Source organism: Rhinopithecus bieti, unplaced genomic scaffold, assembly GCF_001698545.2.
Source record: "Rhinopithecus bieti isolate Rb0 unplaced genomic scaffold, ASM169854v2 scaffold_16097, whole genome shotgun sequence".
Classification (NCBI taxonomy): Eukaryota; Metazoa; Chordata; class Mammalia; order Primates; family Cercopithecidae; genus Rhinopithecus; species Rhinopithecus bieti.
In genome coordinates this window covers 1,754,998-1,777,984 of record NW_016808851.1, presented here as the reverse complement: position 1 = coordinate 1,777,984, position 22,987 = coordinate 1,754,998, and the positions used below count along the sequence as shown (strand labels likewise).

General features: G+C 41.9%; 1 protein-coding gene across 1 annotated transcript in view; it reads right to left on the bottom strand.

Moving 5' to 3' along the window:
- The window catches only part of CCDC170 (coiled-coil domain containing 170), a 95,978-nt gene that overhangs the window by 37,361 nt on the left and 35,630 nt on the right, over positions 1 to 22,987 (bottom strand). The window contains 1 exon segment of the mRNA XM_017887608.1: positions 10,634 to 10,951. Within this exon segment, the coding sequence (XP_017743097.1) occupies positions 10,634 to 10,951 (318 nt within the window).

The window sequence follows — 22,987 nt, the reverse complement described above, 5'->3', positions numbered from 1 at the left end:
CATCTTTACTAAAAATACAAAAATTAGCTGGATGTGGTGGTGCATGCCTGTAGTCCCAGCTACTCGGAAGGCTGAGGCAGGAAAATCACTTGAACCTGGGAGGCAGAGGTTGCAGTGAGCCAAGATCGTGCCACTGCACTCCAGCCTGGGTGACAGAATGAGACTCCGTCTCAAAAAAAAAGGAAGAGTCTTACTTCTCTCATTTTAACTCAAAAGCTAGAAATGACTAAGCTTAGTAAGAAAGGCATGTTGAAATCTGAGACAGGCCAAAAATTGGGCCTCTTACTCCAAACAATTAGCCAAGTTGGGAATAGAAAGGAAGCGTTCTTGAAGGAAATTAAAAATGCTACTCCAGGACAGGCATGGTGGCTCACGCCTGTAATCCCAGCACTTTGGGAGGCTGAGGTGGGTGGATTACCTTAGATCAGGAGTTCAAGACCAGGCTGACCAATATGGTGAAATCCCATCTCTACTAAAAATACAAAAATTACGGCCGGGCGCGCTGGTGGCTCAAGCCTTGTCAATCCCAGCCACTTTGGAGGCGGACGGCGGTCAACAGATCAGGAGATCGAGACCATCTTGGCTAACACGGTGAAACCTGTACTCTACTAAAAATACAAAAAAAAAAAAAAAAAAACTAGCCGGCCGGGGCGATGTGGTGGCGCCTGTAGTCCAGCTACTCGGAGGCTGAGGCAGGAGAATGGCATGACCCGGGAAGGCGGAGCTTGCAAGTGAGGCTGAGATCGCAGCCACTGCACTCCAAGGCCGGGAAACAGAGCAAGACTCCATTCAAAAAAAAAAAAAAAAAAAAAAAAAAAAAAAAAGAAATTAGCTGGGCATGGTGCCAGGCGCCTGTAGTCCCAGCTACTCAGGAAGCTGAGACAGGAGGATCACTTGAACCCAGGAGGCACAGGTTGCAGTGAGCCGAGATCACGCCATTGCAGTCCAGCCTGGGTGACAGAGCAAGGTCCCATCTCAAAAAAAAAAAAAAAAAAGTGCTACTCCAGTAAAAACAATGATATAGTGTGGATATTTGTCCCCTCTAAATCGCATGTTAAAATTTGATCCTCACGGTTGGAGGTGGGCCTAGTGGGAGATGTTTGGTTCATGGGAGCAGATCCTTCATGAACGATTTGGTATCATTCTCACAGAATTGAGTGACTGCTCAGTCTTAGTTCCCATGAGATCTGGTTGTTGAAAAGAGCCTGGCACCTCCTCCTCTCTCTCCCTTTCTTTCTCTCTGGCCATGTGATGCCTGCTCCCCTTCATCTTCTGCCATGAGTGAAAGTTTCTTGAGGTTCATTGCCAGAAGTAGATGGCACTGTGCTTCTTGTATAGCCTGCAGAACTGTGAGCCAAATAAACCTCTTTTCTTTATAAATTACTCAGCCTCAGGTATTCTTTTATGGCAACACAAATGGACTAAGACACATACAAATGATAACAAAAAACAGCCTTATTGCTGATATGGAGAAAGTTTGAGTGGTCTGAATAGACATCAAACTAGCTATAACATTCCCTTAAGCCAAAGCCTAATCCAGACCAAGGCCCTAACTCTCCTTAAATCTATGAAGCCTAAGGAGGCTGCAGAAGAAAAATTTGAAACTAGTAGAGATTGATTCATGAGATTTAAGGAAAGAAGCCATCTCCACAACATAAAAGTACAAGACAAAGCAGTAAGAGCTGATGCAGAAGCTGAGGCAAGTTATCCACAAGATCTAGCTAAGATCATTGATGAAGGTGATGACACCAAACAACAGACTTTCAATGTAGGCAAAATAGCCTTCTGTGGGAAGAAGGACTTTCATAGCTAAAGAGGAGAAGTCAATGCCTGCCTTCAAAGCTTCAAAGAACAGGCTGACTCTCTCATTAAAGGCTAATGCAGCTGGTGACTTGAAGTTGAGGCCAATGCTCATTTAGCATTCTGAAGATCCTAGGCCCCTTAAGAAATATGCTAAATCTATTCTGACTGTGCTCTAGAAATGGAACAGCAAAGCTGGATGACAGCATATCTGTTCACATCATGTTTTACTGAATATTTCAAGCCCACAGTTGAGACCTATGGCTCAATAAAAGATTCCTTTCAAAATATTACTGCTCATTGACAATGTACCTGGTCACCCAAGAACTCTGACGGAGATGTACAGGAGATGAACGTTGTCTTCACACCTACTAACACAGTATTCTTTCTGCAGCCCATGGATCAAGGAGTAATATTGACTCTAAAGTCTTATTATCTAAGAAATATACTTCATAAGGCTATAGCTGCCACAGAGAGCGATTCCTCTGATGGATCTGGGCAAAGTAAATTCAAAACCTTCTGGAAAGGATTCACTACTCTTGATACCATTAAAGACATTCATAAGTCATGAGAAGAGGTCAAAATATCAACATCATAGGAGTCATCTATGAGATGACTCTGAGGGGTTCAGGACTTCAGTGAAGGAAGTAACTGCAGATGTTGTGGAAATAGCAAGAGAACGAAGATTAGAAGTGGAGCCTAAAGATGTGCTGAATTGCTGTAATCTCATGATCAAATTTGAATGGATGAAGAGTTGCTCCTCATGAATGAGCAAAGAAAATGATGATTGAGATGGAATTTACTCCTAGTGAAGATGCTGTGAACATTGTTGAAATGACAAGAAGCATTTAGAATATTACATAAACTTAGATGACAAAGCAGAAGCATGGTTTGAGAGGATTGACCCCAATTTAGAAAGAAGTTCTGCTGTTGGTAAAATGCTATCAAATAGCTCACATGTTACAGAGGAATCTTTTGAGAAAAAAAAGAGTCAGTTGATGTTTTCAACCACATTGTTGTCTTATTTTAAGAAATTGTCACAGCCACCCCAACCTTCAGGATTGTGATCAGCAGTAGCCGTCAACATTGCAGCAAAACCCTCCACCAGCAAAATGATCATGACTTGCGGAAGGCTGAGATGATTGTTTGCACTTCTTAGCAATAAAGTATTTTTAATTAAGGTATCTATGTTGTTTTTTAGATATAGGGTTATTGCATACTTAATAGACTACATAGTCTATGCATAGTATAAACATAACTTTTATATGCACTGAGAAACCAAAAAAAATTGTGTGACTCACTTTATGGTGACATTTGCTTTGTTACAGTGGTCTCTGAGGTATGCTTATATCAATTAAGAATGTTGCCATGCAGATTGAAGCACTACATGAGGAAGTTTAGACTACCCGAGCTGTAAACTCTTCAGTCCTGTGCTTCCATGGCTCTCAAGCTTCCAGATCTATAATTCGATTAATTCTACACTTCTGTGTGTGTGCTTGAAATTAGATATTTGATGGTAAGCTATTCAGAGCCACATCTAAGGAATTATATTTACCAAGGAAATTTTTAGTGTCATCCCAGAACATGAAACTCTGAGAAACTTCATTTCATTTCATATTTCCTACCTTTCCTGCTTACCAATAATAAAAATATCTACTGATACATTCATAGTTATATTAGTAAGTATATCTTACTAATATAGCAGATAAATCTGATCTTAATGCAAGAGAAACATTGTTTATCTTGGTACGACAAACAATGTAATCTACAGAAAAATGTCCACAAGATGCTGCCTCCCAAGGGACTGGTTTGCATTATTAGAAGTATAGCACATCAGGAGATGTGGTTTCACGTTGGACTGCAAACAGAAAGTGAGTATTTCTACCTGAAGACCCTTCAACATCTCCTATACTACAAATGACATAGCGGAGAGAATGAAATCAAAGAGAAAACTGATTCAATAAACCTTAAGCAGAGAGAGGGAGAACTGTGTGATCACTTAGCCGTGGTCAGCACACCACCAACTTTACTGGAAGAAAGCAAGCCTTCTATAGAAATCAATCAGTGTGGTCTCCATTCTGAAGCTGACACCCTGAGTAACTGCAGTAAGTTAGACTAAGGGAGTGGTACTGACCCTGAAGGAAGATGTGAGCATCTGACGTAGACCAGAGTGCAGGACAGGGGTTTTGGAGTCAGATAGCCCTGGTTTCAAGTTCCCCTGTACCACTTACCAGCAGGTTAACTGAAGTGAGTAACTAATCTCTCCGAAATTTGTAGACTTTGCTATGATGACTCAATGAGCTGATTTAGATAATTTGACCCGCACAGCATTTCACACCGTATTGAAGTTCAACGCATCGTGTCCATTTCCATCATCAGGGTTACTGCTCCAGTGTATGGGTTCCATCAATCCTATGCTGTCGCCATGAGGCACTAAAGAACCCTCTAGGAATTGTCCTATGTCATGTTTCTCAAACTATTTTCAGCATAGTCTTTCTCTCAACTAGAAGTCTTTCTGGGAAGAACAAATAAGGAACAAATGTGTTTGAATCAAAGGCAAGAAGGTCCTTTTGCATCTTCACCCCATCTGGACCCAAGGGTGCGCTCCAGAGCCTTGAGACTCAGCAAAGTGCGACTTTAAAACCACTAATACATAGATTGCTGAAATTTGCAGGGGATACCTGCCATGCCAAGATTCTGGTGTCCAGAGAGAAGAAAGCAGCTGAGAGCCCTCCTGCACTCTATCAGATCACAGAACTTAGCTTCAGAAGCTTATTTAGGTGTCAGTGCATACGACACCACCAAGCTTTTTTCTAACTAAATTTAGATAAATTAATTCAAATAAATTAACATTCCAATCTGACTCATTCTTGGGAACATCAAACGCCAGTGCCTGAGTGAACATATGTACTACACCAAAACTGTAAACTTGTGCTGTTTTCACACCAAAAGTCTAAACAATAAATAAGTCTTTCTTTCCCTTCTTTTCTTTTTCTTAGGATCATTCCTTAACATATACCTGATATTCTATGGGACAAAATGCACCAGATATTTCAACACTAGAGGTGGGCAGTCGGGGGGTGAGGGGTGAAGAATACATACCTTTAAACAAAAAAGGCACTAAAGCACAATATAGTTAAAGAATAAGCTGCATGGTTTTTAAAAGTAAAATCATAATGCTCTAAAAGAGTTAATTCACTCCCCAGAGACAACTATGTGTTGATTTCACCAGAGAGACATTTTTGTGCTAAAATTAAACCAAATAGAAGCCAGAAAGTTCTACACTGAAGAAAGAGCCACTTAGGTCATTTAAAGTCCAGTGCCTTTTAGACGTAAACTCTTTTCCAATTATTCAAGCTATAATTTTCACTTGGGGAATATGTAAGTTATCAGGTACTAGAAAGTGTCGACCAAATCCCCTTTCCCTCCTGTCGGCATGTGTGGCCAGCATTGTGACTGGCTAACCCTACCCCTCCTCCTCTGTTCACCTCAACTTTTGTTTTGAGTTAAATTAGGTCCCCCCCCAAAAAAAGATATGTTGAAGCCCCCCAGTACCTCAGAATGTGACCTTCTTTGGAAATCAGGTCTTTACAGTGGTGATGAAGTTAAAACGAGGTCCCTAAGGTTGACCCTAATCCAAGATGACTGGGGTCCTTATAAGAGGGGAAATTTGGACACAAAGACCAACATGCATAGAAGACACAGGAAGAACACTATCCCTACAACAAATAATGCAATGCCTGAGGCCAGCAGAAGCTAGGAGTGAGGCATGGGACAGATTCTCCCTCACAGCCCTCAGAAGGAACCAACCCTACGGACACCTTGATCCCAGACGTCTCTTCTCCAGAACTGTGAGGCAAGAACTTTCTGTTGTTAAAGCCACCCAGTTGTGGTACTTTGTCATGGCAGCCCCAGGAAACTCATGTAACTGGAGATGCCGGAAAAGCTGAAACTTCCATCTGTTCACTCTCTCAGATGCTCCTGTAGCCCGGAGCGACCATGCAGCATAATTTTGGACAATGAAATGTCCCAAATGGAGTGTGCTGGTGCTTCTGAGGAGATGTTCACTTTAGTAGGTGGCAGGGTTAAGAACAGAGCAGGAGAATGATAATCGGGCTCTGAGATCAGAATGGGGAGGAGGGGGCTGTGGAGCAGAGGTCACCAGCCTTTTTGGCACCAGAGACTGGTTTCGTGGAAGACAATTTTTGTGTCAGAACAAAACTGCTCCACCTCAGATCATCAGACATTAGATTCTCATAAGGTGCATGCAACCTAGATCCCTCGCATGCCCAGTTCACAACAGGGTTCACGTTCCTACGAGAATCTAATGCCACTGCTGATCTGATGCAAGGTTAACTCAGGCAGTAATGCTCACTCGCCCACAGCTCACCTCCTCCTGTGCAGCCCAGTTCCTACTAGGCCATGCACTGGAGACCCTTGCTTTATAGCATCAGGCGGAGTCCCCACAGCTCCCACAGAGCCCCTGGACCAGCAAACACCTCAAAGGAGGAAATAAGCCTTAGGTGTACCTAAAGCAGAACAGGAAAAATGTCCAGACAGAGGTTTGTGAGCTTGTATTAATTTGTCTTTATTTTGGAAAAAGATGTAGAAATTGGCATGGTCATGTCCTTTCTATGCATAATCGATTATCATCCAGATGATTACCTAGTTAGGAAACATCTGAAAGAAAAAAAAAAAGAAGAAGAAGGAGGAGGAGGATGAGGATGAGGAGGAGGAGGAGAGGAGGAGGAAGAGGAGGAGAAGGAGGAGGAAAAGGAGGAAGGAAAACAAAATTGCCTCAAAATTCTAAAGTAAAATCTGAAAATGTCATAACTTTCTATCATTGTGCAAGAAGTCATTATTTCATAAACAACTGCTATGGTGTCCTGAAATTCCAGGGCTAAATAACATCTAAATACTCATTTAGAATTCGTGGGAACCTGACAGTAAAACATTCCTCTAAGACAGTGGTTTTCAACTAGGGGCAATTTTGACCCCTGGGGGACATCAGGCTGTGTCTAAAGACATCTGTGGTTGTCACAAACTGGGAGGGGGAGTGCTACTAGCGGGTAGAGGCCAAGGACGCCGCTGAAAATCCTGCAATGCACAGGACAGGTCCCCACAGCAAAAAAATTATCCAGTCCAAAATGCCAATAGTTCTGAGGACGAAAAACCTTGCTGTAAGATACCGTAAAGCTTCTAAAAAGAAGATTAAATCTTGCCAGCAGCAGAAATGCAAGGAACAAGTAGAAATGACGTGCTGTAAAAGTGTGGGTGGTGTCCTGAATTCTACTGAGAACTGCAAACACAGGAGGGGAAAAATGGGTAGCACGGGGGTAAACAAGGCAAGGAACGTTTGGGAAGCAGGAGCCGGCCTGAAGCGGAGAATCTGCCAAGCTGAGCCTGAACCCACTATTGAGCCTTCACATCAGTATTACTCAGCCACTGACTTGTTTGCGTAGCCATGGCAGCTGGCAGGGACATGCAGCCTCCTCAACAAACAGCTTCATCAATTCATAAAGCTCCCATTCTTTAGAAACATTTCTAAGACAATATATGAAATCCATTTTCTCCTGATTTTACATGAAGATGAGTCACACAAGACACCAGCTATATGCTTGATTTCAGGCTTTTAAATAGGGAGAGCAGCTATTGAAAAAAATTACAGGGTAGGAATGGCAGACAAAAGCACTAAAAAGACTCTGAATCATTCTAATTTTTATGGGGAGTGGGAGAAAGCACACCCAGCTTAACCAATTTACATCATTTAGCTTTAGAAAATAAACATATACATCATGCTGATAATTGTGTGCCTTGTTTCACATGCAAGGATTAAAGCAGTTTTAGGAAAATACTTGGAAATATAGAAGTGGAAAGCAATAAAATGAAATGGCAAAAAAAAAAAAAATAGCTATTGAGGTACAGATGCTCCTCGACTAATGGTGAGGTTGTGTCCCGATAAAGACGTCGTAAGTTGAAAGTTTCTTTAGTCGGAAATGCATTTAATACACCTAACCTACCGAACATCACAGCTTCACCTTCCCTACCTTACAAGTGCTCAGAACACTTACATTAGCCCATATTTGGGCAAAATCATCTAACACAAAGCCTATTCTATAATGAAGTATTGAAAGTCTCACATAATTTGTTGAATACTGAAAGTGAAAAACAGGACGGCTGCATGCACACTCAAAGTATGGTCTCCACTGAGTGTGTATCACTTTCACACCATTGTCAAGTTGAAAATTTTTTTAATTGCATTTTCATGAGCTGGAAATCGTCTGTATATCTATTACCATTTAAGAGAAATGACTTAATGAAGCTTATTTCCAAACCTATAAATCATTTTCTTTCCCAATCAAGTACCTCCATGTAAACTGAGTCACAAGAAAAACTAAGTTACTCGCGGAGACCTCTACACATTAGCGTGGAGGACAGCCAAGGAGCACGTGACATTTTATCTCCACAAAGAGATAGAAAATGCACTTGGCAGCCAGGCACGGTGGCTCACACCTGTAATCCCAGGACTTTGGGAGGCTGAGGCGGGCAGACCACAAGGTCAAGAGATCGAGACCATCCTGGCCAACATGGTAAAATGCCATCTCTACTAAAAATACAAAAATTAGCTGGGTGTGTTGGCACATGCCTGTAGTCCCAGCTACTCGGGAGGCTGAGGCAGGAGAATCACTTGATCCTGGGAGGCGGAGGTTGCAGTGAACTGAGTTTGCACCACTGCACTCTGGCCTAGGCGACAGAGTGAGACTCCATCTCAAAAAAAAAGAAGAAGAAGAAGAAAAGGAAAAGAAAAGAAAAGAAAATGCGCTTGGCTAAAGGGTCCACTAAGGTTACTCCTAGAGTATGCATGAATTTCTGAGAACATATATATATATTTTTTTGAGATGGAGTCTCACTCTGTCGCCCAGGCGGAGTGCAGTGGCATGATCTTGGCTCACTGCAAGCTTGAATTTCAGGGAATTTTTCAAGGGAATTTACTATTACTAAAGGAAATTGACAAATGCAACCCTGAACTTTGAGTTAGTGATTCTTCTGAGTTTTTTAGTAACATTAAAAGATGGAAGAATGCATTTTCTCCTTTTAAGCAAGCACAACAGCAATAGAAGAAATAGTTCATAATGGAATTATACGAGGACTTTGGAGATCATTGACTTTAAAGCCTCATGAACTAGGACTTCTATAATTTGGGTTTGATGATAATTTAACCAAAGCCTGGGCTGAAGCGGACTCTGCTAGGTAAAGCTTTATAGAAAAAGAGAATCCTTGATAGTAGAAACAAGATGACAGAGTTAAACAAGCCTCAATCATATATGTGAATTAAACCATTTTTCTCCATTGGTTAGATAGGGCCCCTAAAAGACTGTTCTAGGCACCAATACATTATGAAAAAGAGGAGAGAAGGAGGAAGAAGGAGAGGCAACAGCAGCAACAGTTAATATTTATTGTTGTGACTTGCCAGGCAATGAGTTAAGATCTTTATAACAATTTTTTTCATTCAATACATACATGAAACAATAACCTGATCAGCCAGATACTGTTACAGGTCTGGGAACCTTTATCTGTAATTCCAAGATCCAGGTTTTTTCATAAGTCATTTACTGACAAAGCTTGGCCTGACCTGACCCAGCTGGGCAGCAAATCCTGACCCAAAATGACAAGAGGCTATTTACGGTCTTCATTTATCCCACTTAGTGTTGCTGGCGGCCTTTGCTGCAGACCTGTGAATGTAACTGATGGTAGGGAACTGTCCCAGACACCACAGTGGAGGGCCGTGTAAGGCTGCCCTCTGCATTACCTTTCTAAGTTCTGAAAAATTCTGAGCTCAAAAACACACTGGGCCCCAAGAATTTCAGATAAGAGGTCATGGAACCTGTGCTAACCCCTTTCTGCAGATAAGGAAACAAAATCTCCAAGGCCGTATCTCAGAGAACCTGCCCAAGCTCACATGGCCAGTGAGTGAATGTACAGCAGAGACGGGATTCAGCACCAGGCAGGTCCAATTCCAGAACCTGCATCGTAGTTAGATGTGGCTTGTGGGACTCCCATGCCTTTCTATTAAAATGGAAAGTAATACAACCACATTTAAATGATACTTTTTTTTTAGAGACAAGATTTGCTCTGTAGCCCAGGCTGGAGTGTAGAGACACAATCATAGCTCACTGCAGCTTCAAACTCATGGGTTCAAGAAATTCTCCCACTTCAGCCTCCCAAGTAGCTGGGACTTGATTTTTATTTTTAGTAAAGAGAGGGGTCTCACTATATTGCTCAGGCTGGTCTCGAACTCCTGGCCTCAAGTGACTACGTTGACCTCCAAATGAACTGGGGTTACAGTCCTAGGCCACCATGCCTGGCCTTAAGTGATGCTTTTAGCTAATTGAGATAAGTCACTGATACGGTTTGGCTGTGTCCCCACCCAAATCTCCTCTTGAATTGTAGCTCCCATAATTCCCACATGTCGTGGGAGGGACCTGGTGGGAGGTAATTGAATTATGGGGGTGGGTTTTTCCCATGCTGTTCTTGTGATAAAGAATAACTCTCAGGAGATCTGATAGGAGATCTCAGGAGATCTGCACACTCTCTCTCTTGCCTGCCACCATGTAAGATGTGCCTTTGCTCCTCCTTTGCCTTCTGCCATGATTGTGAGGCCTCCTCAGCCATGTGGAACTGTGAATCCATTAAACCTCTTTTTCTTTATAAGTTACCCAGTCTCAGGTATTTCTTATAGCAGTGTGAGAATAGACTAATACAGTCGCTGAGCATGCTAAATGAATGAGCTCACCGTTCTTAAGATGTCTGTAAATAGCCATGACCCACTCACCTGGTCCCTGCTTTCTTCCTGGCTGCCCATTTCTCGAATCTTCTCCAAAATGGTGTCCTCAGTAGACCCAGTCGTGCCCAATCTGCCCCTAAGGAGGGCTGCAATTTTCTCCGTAAATGAGGAGTACTGGCTTTGTGAGGCTGTGACTGCATCCCGACTTGCCTTCAAACTCTTCTCCAACTCGGAAGAGCTTTGCTTCAGGAGGCTCAGCTCCTGCTTTGAGGCATCCCAGACCCGCTGGCCAGCAAGCAGCCTTTCTTGGAAGATCTTAACTTCCCTTTCAAGAGCTTGTTTTGCTTCTACAGCACTGAGCAGGTCCTAAAATGATTACAGAAAGTGAAGACAATAACATTAGTAGTCAACAGGGTACACCTGCATTTGCTATAGCAAATTCATTGACTTTGCCTGCTAATGACTACAAGGGGTTGGGTTAATTACTTCTTCCATTTTTAACTCCAAGTTCCCTATAGTCTCCTCATAAAGTTATTAAATCCCAATGGTATGTCAGGAAAATTTAGGTGTCTTGAAAACAGAAAAGGGGGCCCAGGGCGATGGCTCACACCTGTAATCCCAGCATTTGGGAGGCCGAGGTGGGCAGATCGCTGAGGTCAGGAGTTCAAGACCAGCCTGGCCAACATGGTGAAACCCCACCTCTAGTAAACAAAAATACAAAAACTAGCCAGGCATGGTGGCACACACCTGTAATCCCAGCTACTCGGGAGCCTGAGGCAGGAGAATCGCTTGAACTTGGGAGGTGGAGGTTGCAGTGAACTGAGATCACTCCACTGTACTCCAGCCTGGGCAACAGAGCGAGACTCCATCAAAAAAAAGGAAAAAGAAAAACAGAGAAGGGATATAAAATATAAAATCTGGGTTAGAAAAAAGAAGGAAACTTTGACACATAAGCCTTTTCTGTGTGGAACACTGGAAAGAGTTAATAAAAACAAATCATTGGATAACATATTAGTAGATTCAGTCCATATATAGAATATGTTTATAGAACTATCTTTCTCAAGCTTGGTGTATATGGAAATTGATTTTTAATAAACAGTAAGCTCTCAGAGTCCTAGCTAGGCACTAACAAATATCTGAATAAAGATGCTCCCTTAATACTATTTTAAATAATAGAGGAATATTCTCATAAAAACATCATTGCATAAAAATATTCATTGACTTCCAATATCCAATATTCATTGCATATCCCCTAGTCTCATAAAGACAAAATTAATGCAGAAAGAACCTGAAGAAAGGAAACAGAAACAACTAGCCATTTGGTAGGTGGGAGGATTAAAAGTAGAGGGAAAGTATCATACTTAGAAGAATAATCTTAAAGAATATAATATGGGCTGGGCACAGTGGCTCACACCTGTAATCCCAGCTCTTTGGGAGATCAAGACAAAAGATCACTTGAGCCCAGGAGTTGGAGACCAGCCTGGGCAACTTGGTAAACCCCCATCTTACATAAAATAAAATAATTAGCCATGCATGGTAGTATGTTTCTATAGTCCCAGCTCCTTGAGAGGCTGAGATAGGAGGATTGCTTGAGCCTGGGAATTCGAGGCTACAATGAGCAGTAATTGCATCAGTGCACTCCAGCCTTGGTGACACAGCATGACCTTGTCTCAAAATAACAACAACAAAAGAACATAACATGTGAAATTAGGTTCAGAAAAATAATGAAGGACATAAAGAAGGTTACCTGTGCACTTAATTCTATTTACTACAATCTAGAATGGCTCACAGAGGCACCAACGGAGCATCCTTTTTTTTTTTTTCCAAGATGGGGTTTCACTCTTGTTGCCCGGTCTGGAGTACAATGGCGTGATCCCGGCTCACCACAACCTCCGCTTACTGGGTTCAAGCGATTTTCCTGCCTCAGCCTCCCAAGTAGCTGGGATTACGGGCATGTGCCACCATGCCCAGCTAATTTTGTATTTTTAGTAGAGACAGGGTTTCTCCATGTTGGTCAGGCTGGTCTTGAACTCCCGACCTCAGGTGATCTGCCCACCTCAGCCTCCCAAAGTGCTGGGATTATAGGCATGAGCATCTTTCAAATTGATTTTTTAAAATTATTTGTTAACATCAAGTTCCAAAATACATGAATTCACAGTAAGAAATATTAAGCAGCGTGTTAACTAGCATTGCTATAGTATCGCTGCCTAGTTAACTGGTTTTAAAAAATTATTAAAATCGTAAGTTAGAGGTAAAAGCACTAAAAAGAAACACAGTATCTTTAAATAACAGACTCTACATCTAAATGAGCTGATAACATTTCAGGCTGCCAGTTAAAATGCAATCATCTCTTTTGCGTTAGAACTGGGCTTTAAAAGAAATTTCTCTCCATTAACAGCTTGGAAACAGGAAAAGGATAGCTTGAAACACTAGTTCCTATTTTTTATAGGAAACGTAACATCTTATTTTTTTTCATTATGGTGACTTTTTTAAAATCAAGGGAGTCTCAGGCATCAATTTGAAAGAAAAGTCACAGAGTAGATATGTAGTTAGAGAAGCCTGCCCTTTTCAGAGATGTAATAACTCAACTAATTATGGAATCTATTTTGTAAAATGCCTTTTGCTTTTCAAGGTCTTGGTTTCCCCTTTCCTTTGCTAAACTAGTTATCTCTGTAGAGAAGCCCCACTGTTGCTGCTAATTAAATGACGGTACTTAAAGTAGAGTCAAGGACACTTTATCACAAATTCAGTATTTTAACAGTTTACAGATTTCTCTTCAGATCATAATACAATAGCTTCTCACTTGCTCAATTAGAGTAACTAGTATCAGTAATGGTGATAATAAATTGGGTGCATATTTTACTCGGAAACTACGGTCGTTCCTTGGTATCCTTGGGGCATTGGTTCTAGGACCCCGGAGGGTATCAAAACTGAGGATGCTCAAGTCTCCCATATAAAATGGAATAATATTCTCATATAAGCTACACACATTCTTCTGTATACTTTAAATCATCTCTAGATTATTTGTAATACCAAATACACTGTAAATGCTAGGTAAATAACTGTTATCATGTGTTATTTTTATTTGTATTATTTTTATTGTTGTTTTGTTATTTGTATTGTTTTATTTTCCAAATTTTTTTTATCCACAGTTGGTTGAATCCACAGATGTGGAACTTGTGGATGCAGAGGGTTGACTGCATAGTCTGCTGTGTGGTTAGAAAACTGAGGTCCTAAATTCAGTGACGCTGGGATGGAAATTAATCCTAATCACTTTAGAATTCTTAAACCATATGGAATATTATGTATTCACTAAAGACCCTCAAAATACACAAAAAATATCTCAGATGCTTGTGACCTTTGGAGTTACTGTCAGTTTGGAGTAAATGACTCAACTGGCAGCTAACACCACAAGATCAATAAACACAATTAAAACATTGCAACTATGAGGAATTTTTCCACCCCAATATCATTATTGTTTCACTGACTTCGAGAAAAGGGCCAAAACAATCTCCTCTTAACAAATCCAAAGAACATTTTCTTTTTAAACCTAGGCATCAACATTTATGTCTAGTGAAAATCCCAAAATTAGTTTGTGCTCATAGAATACAGTGGTGCCTGTGAGCAGGTTGGGTTTCTGTTTTCCAGGCACATTCAGCTCAGTGAACACTAAGCTGTTTCTTGTATAAAATGCAGGACTCGAGAGCCGGAGTGACAAGGCCTTGCGGATGGCCGCTCCTTCAGTGCTCTGATTAAGTGCTGCAGGATTCAGGGGCACAGGGCTGATCTTCTGGAAATAAATGTCCTCAGACTGCAAATGCAATTACTTGTGCAGCTATCAGGAGAAAGCCACCAGAGTGGAGTCTGGTTCCATGGCTACCTCAAGGATACGCCAAAGCAAGCGGCATGAAATCGTGTGACATCAGTATCACTGGCCAGGACCTGGGGATTGCTGTCAGACCACACTGACATACAGGACAAGAAACAAGTGGCTTTCTGTGAGCAAAAGCAAGACTGACCTCCATAGTCTTGTGGGGTCACAAGAGAGCAGGCCCTATAGACTGTGATGGGGATCACTTAAAATATTTTTATAATTAAATCTTTAGGTTCAGTCTGACTCGTGCAACAAATGTAAAATGATCCTTTCAAAATTACTTTTAACAAAAACTTTTATAAATAGTATGATTATGGCACTCAATTTACCTTCCCATTTAAATATGTGAGCCTGCTTCAAGTAATGAAACCATTCAAAGGTTTGTGTTTTTGAGAAAACAATTGATTCCTGTTGTGTTGCTATTTTATGGATTTAGACACACATGAGATCAAATTGCCACTTGAAAATACAATGATTATCATCAGGACGGAGAACCTCTGGCTTGAGCTGAATTCCTTCAATCCTAGATCAATTTTATAAAATAAAAAAATCAGTTGGTTAATTCTACCTACTGCAGGTATGATTAACAAAAAAACTCAGAAATTCCCCCAAACAGGCAGTCTTATACATTGCTGGTGGAAGTGTGAACAGGTATAATTTTGGTATAAATTGTTGGCATAAATACGTAACAAAATTTAATATGCACGTATCTTTTGGCCTGCAATTCCAGATCCTGAGAATGTATCTATCAGAAAGGTCACTAAATGTAGAAAATGAGGAATGTGCAGTTATCCAATTATAATATAGCAAAAGACAGGCTACTACATGAATATTCATTAATATGTAACTTCTTAAATATGAGACATCCATACTATAGAAAATGATGTAGTGAAAATAAATGGGGCAGTTTTTTATATACCAATATGAACGATTCTCCAAGATACAGTTAGTGAAGAAAGTAAGGTATCTAATAGTGCATCTATACAAATAACAATGGTACATAGTACAGTACCATTTTGTACCTTTATGAAAAGAATATCTCTAGAAACATGCACAAGCAACCACCAATTCTCATCACCTCTAGAGAAGGGAACTGTAGCCAGGGGTCAGAAATGAAAGGAAGATGTGATAGAACACTGGCAACTATGAAAACACCAGGGAATTTTAGTCCATTTTAAGTGTTCAGTCAACAGTGATATGAGCATAAATATGTACATGCACATGCACACACACATTCCCCCCTCCCAAACTTGGGCTGCATTCACAAAAGTTAAGTATTCAGAATCAGAGAGGTGATATCCTGCTCTATTTCCTTTGAATTACACCAAGCCTGAAGTCTGACCTTCAGTTCTGGGATTCAAACTTTAATACAGATAAAACCCTCCTTGGACAGCACTATTCAAATTTACAATCTGGTACCACTCCTGCACCTGCTGTTCCCAGTCCCAACAAGATCATTTCAGAAATTGAGGGGAAGAGATTAGCAATTTCTACAGCAAGTTGACACTGATGCAACATCCAAATACCATAGACTTCTTTTTTTTTTTTTTTTTTTTTTTTTTTTTTGAGACAGTCTCACTCTGTCGTCTAGGCTGGAGTGCAGTGGCATGATTTCAGCTCACTGCAACCTCTGCCTCCCAGATTCAAGCGATTCTCCTGCCTCAGCCTCCCAAGTAGCTGGGGTTATAGGCGCGTGCCACCATGCCCAGCTAATTTTTGTATTTTTAGTAGAGATAGGGTTTCATCATGTTGGTCAGGCTGGTCTTAAATTCCTGACCTTGTGACCCGCCTGCCTCGGCCTCCCAAAGTGCTGGGATTACAGGTGGGAGCCACCGCGCCCAGCCTGTACTCCATTTTTGAACGAAGTATGGACCATTTTGAACGAAGTATTGTTAGACTCGTGTGGTAAGTGGCTAGTGATGAGAGTTGCCTATCTGTTATACACTGAAGGAACATGCTACAAATGTGATATTTTAAGGCTGATTTGCCAACTGTAATCTAAATAAGTATATAAAATCCAGAACCCATTTCTTTCCTCAAAAGAATTTCATCACATTTAAACATAACTATACCTTTACAAAATAAACTAATAGAACTTTTGAGACCAACCTGGGCAACATGGTGAAACCCGTCTCTATCAAATACTTTTAAGAAAAAATAAACAGAAAAAGAAGGAAAGCTGAAATTACAATTGTTTAATTTGAATTCAAGGTATCTACAAATATATTGAGCTTGTTGAAATTGCTTTAAAACCTATTCTCAACAAACCTCTGTTAGATTTGTTTTCTACTGTAAGTATCTGAAAAATAAAATATAAAAACAGTTTCCTAGGAGCCAGGTGCAGTGACTCATGCCTGTAATCCCAGCACTTTGGGAGGCCGAGGCAGGCTGACCACCTGAGGTCCGGAGTTCAAGACCAGCCTGACCAACATGGAGAAACCCCGTCTCTACTGAAAATACAAATTAGCCAGGTGTAGTGGCACATGCCTGTAATCCCAGCTACTGGGGAAGCTGAGGCAGGAGAATCACTTGAACCCGGGAGGCAGAAGTTGTGGTGAGCTGAGATTGCACCATTGCACTCCAGCCTGGGTAACAAGAGCAAAACTCAGTCTCAAAAAAAAAAAAAAAAAGAATTCCTGTACAACAGGCATTGAAAGCGACATTGTCACCAGTCCAACCAAGATTACCTAAGTGAACCAGCAAGAAGCTAGCTCATTGTCACAAACTTTAAATATTAACATAAGCAGTACTCATTCAAAGTGTGTATGCAGAACTTTAACGCAGGGAATTTTAGTCATAATAAAACTTATGACTAAAGAATAACAAAAGGAAGGCTATGAGTATACTAGTGATACTAGTAATTCATCACACTAATCTCCTACATACAAAGAAGAATGTGTACAATTTGGGTAATTCTATTATTTCTCCCATGTTTATTCTGATTTCCATTACTGAAATTTAATTTCATGTCTGTGGCTTCTAATACTTAAAAATTTGGACTTGTGCTTGGTGTATCTTATTAAATAATTTTTTCTATTAATTCATTTTATAGAATTTAAATGATTTTTTCCTATTAATTCATTTTATTGTATTTTGTAGAAGTATTTGTCAGCAATGGACTGGAAATAAAGACAAAACTATTCTTCCCCAAAGATAGTTTGAAAAAAAATGCACATTCAGAGTTTAGGAAGGAGAATGGCAAAAGTCTTGAAATCATGTTCTAAGAGGAAACGTTAAAAGAACTGGAACATTTATCTTGTAGATGTATTCAAATGCTTGGAAGACTCGTGTAGAAGGAGGATTAGGTTTCTCCTTCTCAGGCCCATGAGCCAATAGAATGGAACCTTCAGAGAAACATTTTACTTCAAATTGAAGAAGACCCTCTCCAAATCTAAGCTTTCCCCATGGCATCATCAACTGTGGAAAATTAGAATTCAGCTTAAGTTTGAAATTCTCAACACTGACCAAATCAGTACTAGCTGACAACAGATTTAGCTGCCCAAGAGGCCAGTGTGTTCCTGGGCTTCACGACAGCCCTGCAGACACTCGCCCTAAACTGATCAGACGGTGCTTGGAGGACCATCGACAGTTCCCATCTGGAAATTGCAAAAGGAACACGGCAAAATGGAATGTGCTCAGCATCACATGCTGAGATTAGACCCCTAATAAAAATAGTTATAGAATCATGTTATTTAACATATGGATTTAACTGATTTTAAATTTTTAGAATGAACCTAAAGACAAACTACTGAAGACTTAGTTACAGCTACAGAACAGAATGTAAACTTGGACAAGGCAAATACAATAATATGATAAAAACCAGGAAGTATTATAGAAAGAGAAGGCTAAAAAATAAGAGGCATTAGAAGTTCTCAAGGGGTGGGGCTTCAAGATGACAGACTAGAGGCATCTATCAGCTGCCCCTCCACAAAGAAGAAGAAAACAGTGAGTAGATAATCACAGTTTGAATAGATCATCAAAGACAAAACATTGGAATTCAACAGAGAACTGACAGGAACTCCTAGGGCAAGGAAGGGAGGGAAGAGAAGCAGCCTGCTTGGTTGGCCAGGGCTGGCTGGGATTGCAGAGAAGCTCCCCAGTGCAGGGAAAGGGGAGTGAGAGACCTGCAGCGTCCATATTCCCATCATGGATTCCTCCAGTCCCAGCCACCAGAGAGCCCCTCACAGGCCCAGAGACCAACACAGGGAGCTGTCTGCAGACTGCACAATGGCATTGCTCCAGAGAGGGAGCTCAGACTGAATCCTAAACATCCCCCTGAGTCCTAGGCAGCTACAACAAGATGCCATTTTGAGAGCCAGCCTCCACCAGACATCACCCTGCCTTGGGGCCCAACAGCCCCCGCATCTCCACATCCCAGGAGCCCCACTGCCATACCCCACCTGCAGCTACTGCTTCAGCTGGTTGTTGCTGTCAGGGCCAAAGCCAAGCCACTGCAGCAATCCCAGCCCACTAACAGCAGGCCACCATCGCACATTTACAAGTGTCCCAAGGACAGGCTCCCCAACGCATAGGTGCCAACTGGGGCCAAAGCATGTGCTCCGAAGCTGCCCGCCTACAGCTGCAACCACTAAAAGCAATCCCACCTTCTCCGGCAGCAGGGCCCCACTGCAGCTACCACCTCCTCCATCAAAGCACTCCACCAGGAGTCCAGGAATCACCCGACACTTGCACATCACAGCTGGTGCTGATAGGCACCACCAGGGAGTCTGAGGACAGGCTCACCTGGATTTGCTCTGCCCCTACCCTTACCCCAGAGCATGAAAACACCATCCGGGGACTTGGGAATTACTCTGCCACATCCACCATCATTAGCACCCGAGCACTACTACCAGGGACCTGAAGATGGACCCACTCACCCTGTTGCTACCACCACAGATGGCACCATCCGCACACACAACCTGCAGGGGCAGGGCCTGACCTGCCCAACCATCACAGCCACTGCCAACACCAGCACAGACAGCTTAAGAGTCAAAGCATTGTCCCACTACTGCTATTATGATAGCATATGCCACACTGCTGCCCAGGGACCAAAAGACCCACCTGCTACTGCCAGTGCCAGTATAGACCTGCCGAGACCTGCTGAGACCAGTGCAAGCAAATGCCACCCTGGGGCCTAAGGACAGGCACTCTTGGCCCACTGCTGTTCCCACTAGGGCCTGAGGACTGGCCCACCTGGTACCCCTGTCCCCAGCAAAACTTCCCACAACCCCACCAACAACCACACCCTAAGCTCCTGAGGAAATAACGGACACCGATGACACTATTTACAGCTGAACAAATTAGGAAACTACACTGCTGCACACACCCACAATCAGAGCCAAAGTGCCCTACCCAACCAACATCATAGACACATCTCCAGGAAAACATCCTCCCCTACAAAAGCAAACCCAAAATATTGGAAGAAGTGACTGCCACACCAGATGCACAGATGCCAACATAAAGACACAAGAAACGTGAAAAAGCAAGGAAATATGATGCCTCCAAAGGAGCGCATTGAAAGCCAGTTCTCCTCAGAAAAAAGATCAAAGTTACTAGTGAATGGACAAATTCTGAATGGAAAACTGAAGGAAATGAATCAGGACCTGTCAGAGTGCCCACAAGAAGAAGCTGGGTTGCAGAAAAAGAAAGCCGCAAGAGCCTGGCAGAGATTGACCCCTGTGAAGCTCAGAGCCCCACAGAAATGGTAGGTGGGAGGACTTCTCTGTTCCACTCACCTCTCTGACAATCCCTTGACTCTTAAACTGCTGGTGAGCCCCTCTGCCCTTGTGATCCAGGGCAACACTACTGGGGGCAATCTGAGAACTTCCCAAGTACAGAGAACTTAGTGGCCAGCTCATGTAGGCATGCTCATACTCCCCTCACACCTGAGCTGAGACCGTGGGCGCCATACTGGTCATGCACCCATAGTGGGAAATGGTCCTGCCAAGGGACTCTTCACCCCTGAGTCACTGCACCACTAGATCTCTTGCAAACATTCCCCACAACCCATTCGGACTTTGGCAGGTGCAGGGGACTGGTAGGCCCCAAGGAGCTGCTGGATCCCTGGAGATTTAAACCTCAACATGGGATACCTCTAAGGGAGAGGGGAGCACAGCCCACCAAGTCTCTGTTGGGACAAAGGAAACACAGGTAAGGTACCAAGTACTAAAGGAGGCAGTCCCATAGCCATGGAAGATACGTAGAGAGGGGTCATCTCCACCCCACTTATGCAGTTATGGACACAAGAGTGGTTCTTCCCACCAGGGGCCAGTGAGCACATACTTGGACACAGCATTTTTTGTGCTCTTCACAGTGGCTCTACCATGCTAAAAGTGAGCCCTATGCTGCTCAGGCTTTTACGAAGGGCAGAGACCACCTCCCCTTCCCTACACAGAATGGAACCATCCCAGAAATGGAGGACAGACAAACCATGAAAGTACCTGCTCTGGTCTGGGGGAAGAGACTCTCCCCTGAGCCCACTTTGGTGGTAGTCATCAGAGGGGCATACTGGTGGCCTGCAGCCACATTGTGGCCAAAAATCAAAGGACCAAACCTTTATGAAATCAAAGTCACAAGCCCTGCAACAGGGATTTGATAGGGAAGCAAATCACATTTCTGCTGGCTCAGGTCGAAGAGCAAGGACATTCCCCAGCCCCTCCCCTAAGGCCTTAGCACACCTACACCCCAACACCATCTCTTCCCACCCACCCCTCCTCAAAAAAGCGTCAAGGTACCTGCTTTCACTAGACATCAGCCTACCTGCCAGCTCTTACTCTTAAGCAACATTTACTGGACTGCAGTTTCAACTGCACTACCAAATACAAAATCTACTACCAGAAGGGCTTAGTGCTACTCCAAAAAATAAGCCCCCCAGGACCTCTGCACCCCCAGTCCTACAGAAGATAGAATATCTAAACAGGAGAAAGAATTTCAGATCTTGATAACCAGTCCTTCTAATTAGTTCTTATAAACAAAATACAGCCCCCTGAAAACATCCAGAAATGAAGCCAAATGATCACACATAACATATATCATAGCCATATCCCTAAGAGAAAAAAAGAATTTAAAAAAGAAAGTCTCATTCAAACAATAGCAAATTCAAAAATAAGAAGCAACATCTCCCTGAGAGGAGAAGGACTTATTGCAAGAACTCCAGCAGTACAAAAAGCCAGAGTGTTCTGACACCTCCAAAGCATTGCACTAGCTCTCTCACAATGGATCTTAATCAGAGCAAAATATCTGAAATGACAGAAAAAGAATTCAAAATATGGATTGCAAGGAAAGTCAGTAACATCTAAGAGACATTTGAAATCCATTATCAAACAAAAAAACAGAAAAATTATTCAGGATATGAAAGATTAGATCCCATATTAAGAAAAAAAAAATAGAACTGCTCAAATTGAAAAAAATCACTAAAGTAATTTCAAAATAATGTTAGAGCTTTAACAATAGTCTACACTAAACAGAAGAAAGAATTTTAGATCTTGACAACCAGTCTTTCTGATTAACCCAGCCATACAAAACAAAATTTTAAAATAATTTTAAAACCAACAGAGTTTTGAGAAATATGGCTTTGACCAAATCTTCACAGATCTTCAACTTATTGGCATTCCTGAAAGAGAAGATGAAAAAGTAGTATACAACTTGGAAAACTGATTTGAGGGAATAATTCAGAAATTTTTCCCTAATCTTGCTAGATAGATTGACATCCAGATTCAAGAAATTTAGAGAACTCCTATGAGCTAGTATACAAGAAGACCATTCCCAAGGCATACAGTCATCCGACTATCCAAGGTCAGTTAGAAAGAAAAAATCTTAAAGGCCCCTAGGAAAAAGGGCAAAGTTACCTATAGAGGAAAACCCATTAAATTAATGGTAGACTTCTCAGTAGAAACTTCACAAGCCAGAAGAAATTGAGGTCCTATTTTCAGCCTCCTTACAAGAAAAAAATTGCCAGCCAAGAATTTAATACAAAACTAAGCTTCATGAATGGAGAAATACAGTCTTTCCCAGACAAGCAAACACTAAGAGAATTTATCACCACCAGACCAGACCTACAAGAAATGCTCAAAGGAGTTCTAAACATGGAAATGAAAGAATAATACTTGAGACCACACAAGCACACATAAGTACAAAGTTTACAAACTCTATGAAGCAATTATACAATTAAGACTACAAGGCAGGCCAAGATTCAAATTCAGGAAATACAGAGAACACCACAAAGATACTCCTCGAGAAGAGCAACTCCAAGACACACAATTGTCAGATTCACCAAAGTTGAAATGAAGGAAAAAATGTTAAGGGCAACCAGAGAGAAAGGTCAGGTTACACACGAAGGGAAGCCCATCAGACTAACAACAGATCTCTCAGCAGAAACTCTCCAAGCCAGAAGAGAGTGGGGGCCAATATTCAACATTCTTTTTTTTTTTTTTTTTTTTGAGACGGAGTCTCACTCTGTCGCCCAGGCTGGAGTGCAGTCGCTGGATCTCAGCTCACTGCAAGCTCCGCCTCCCGGGTTTATGCCATTC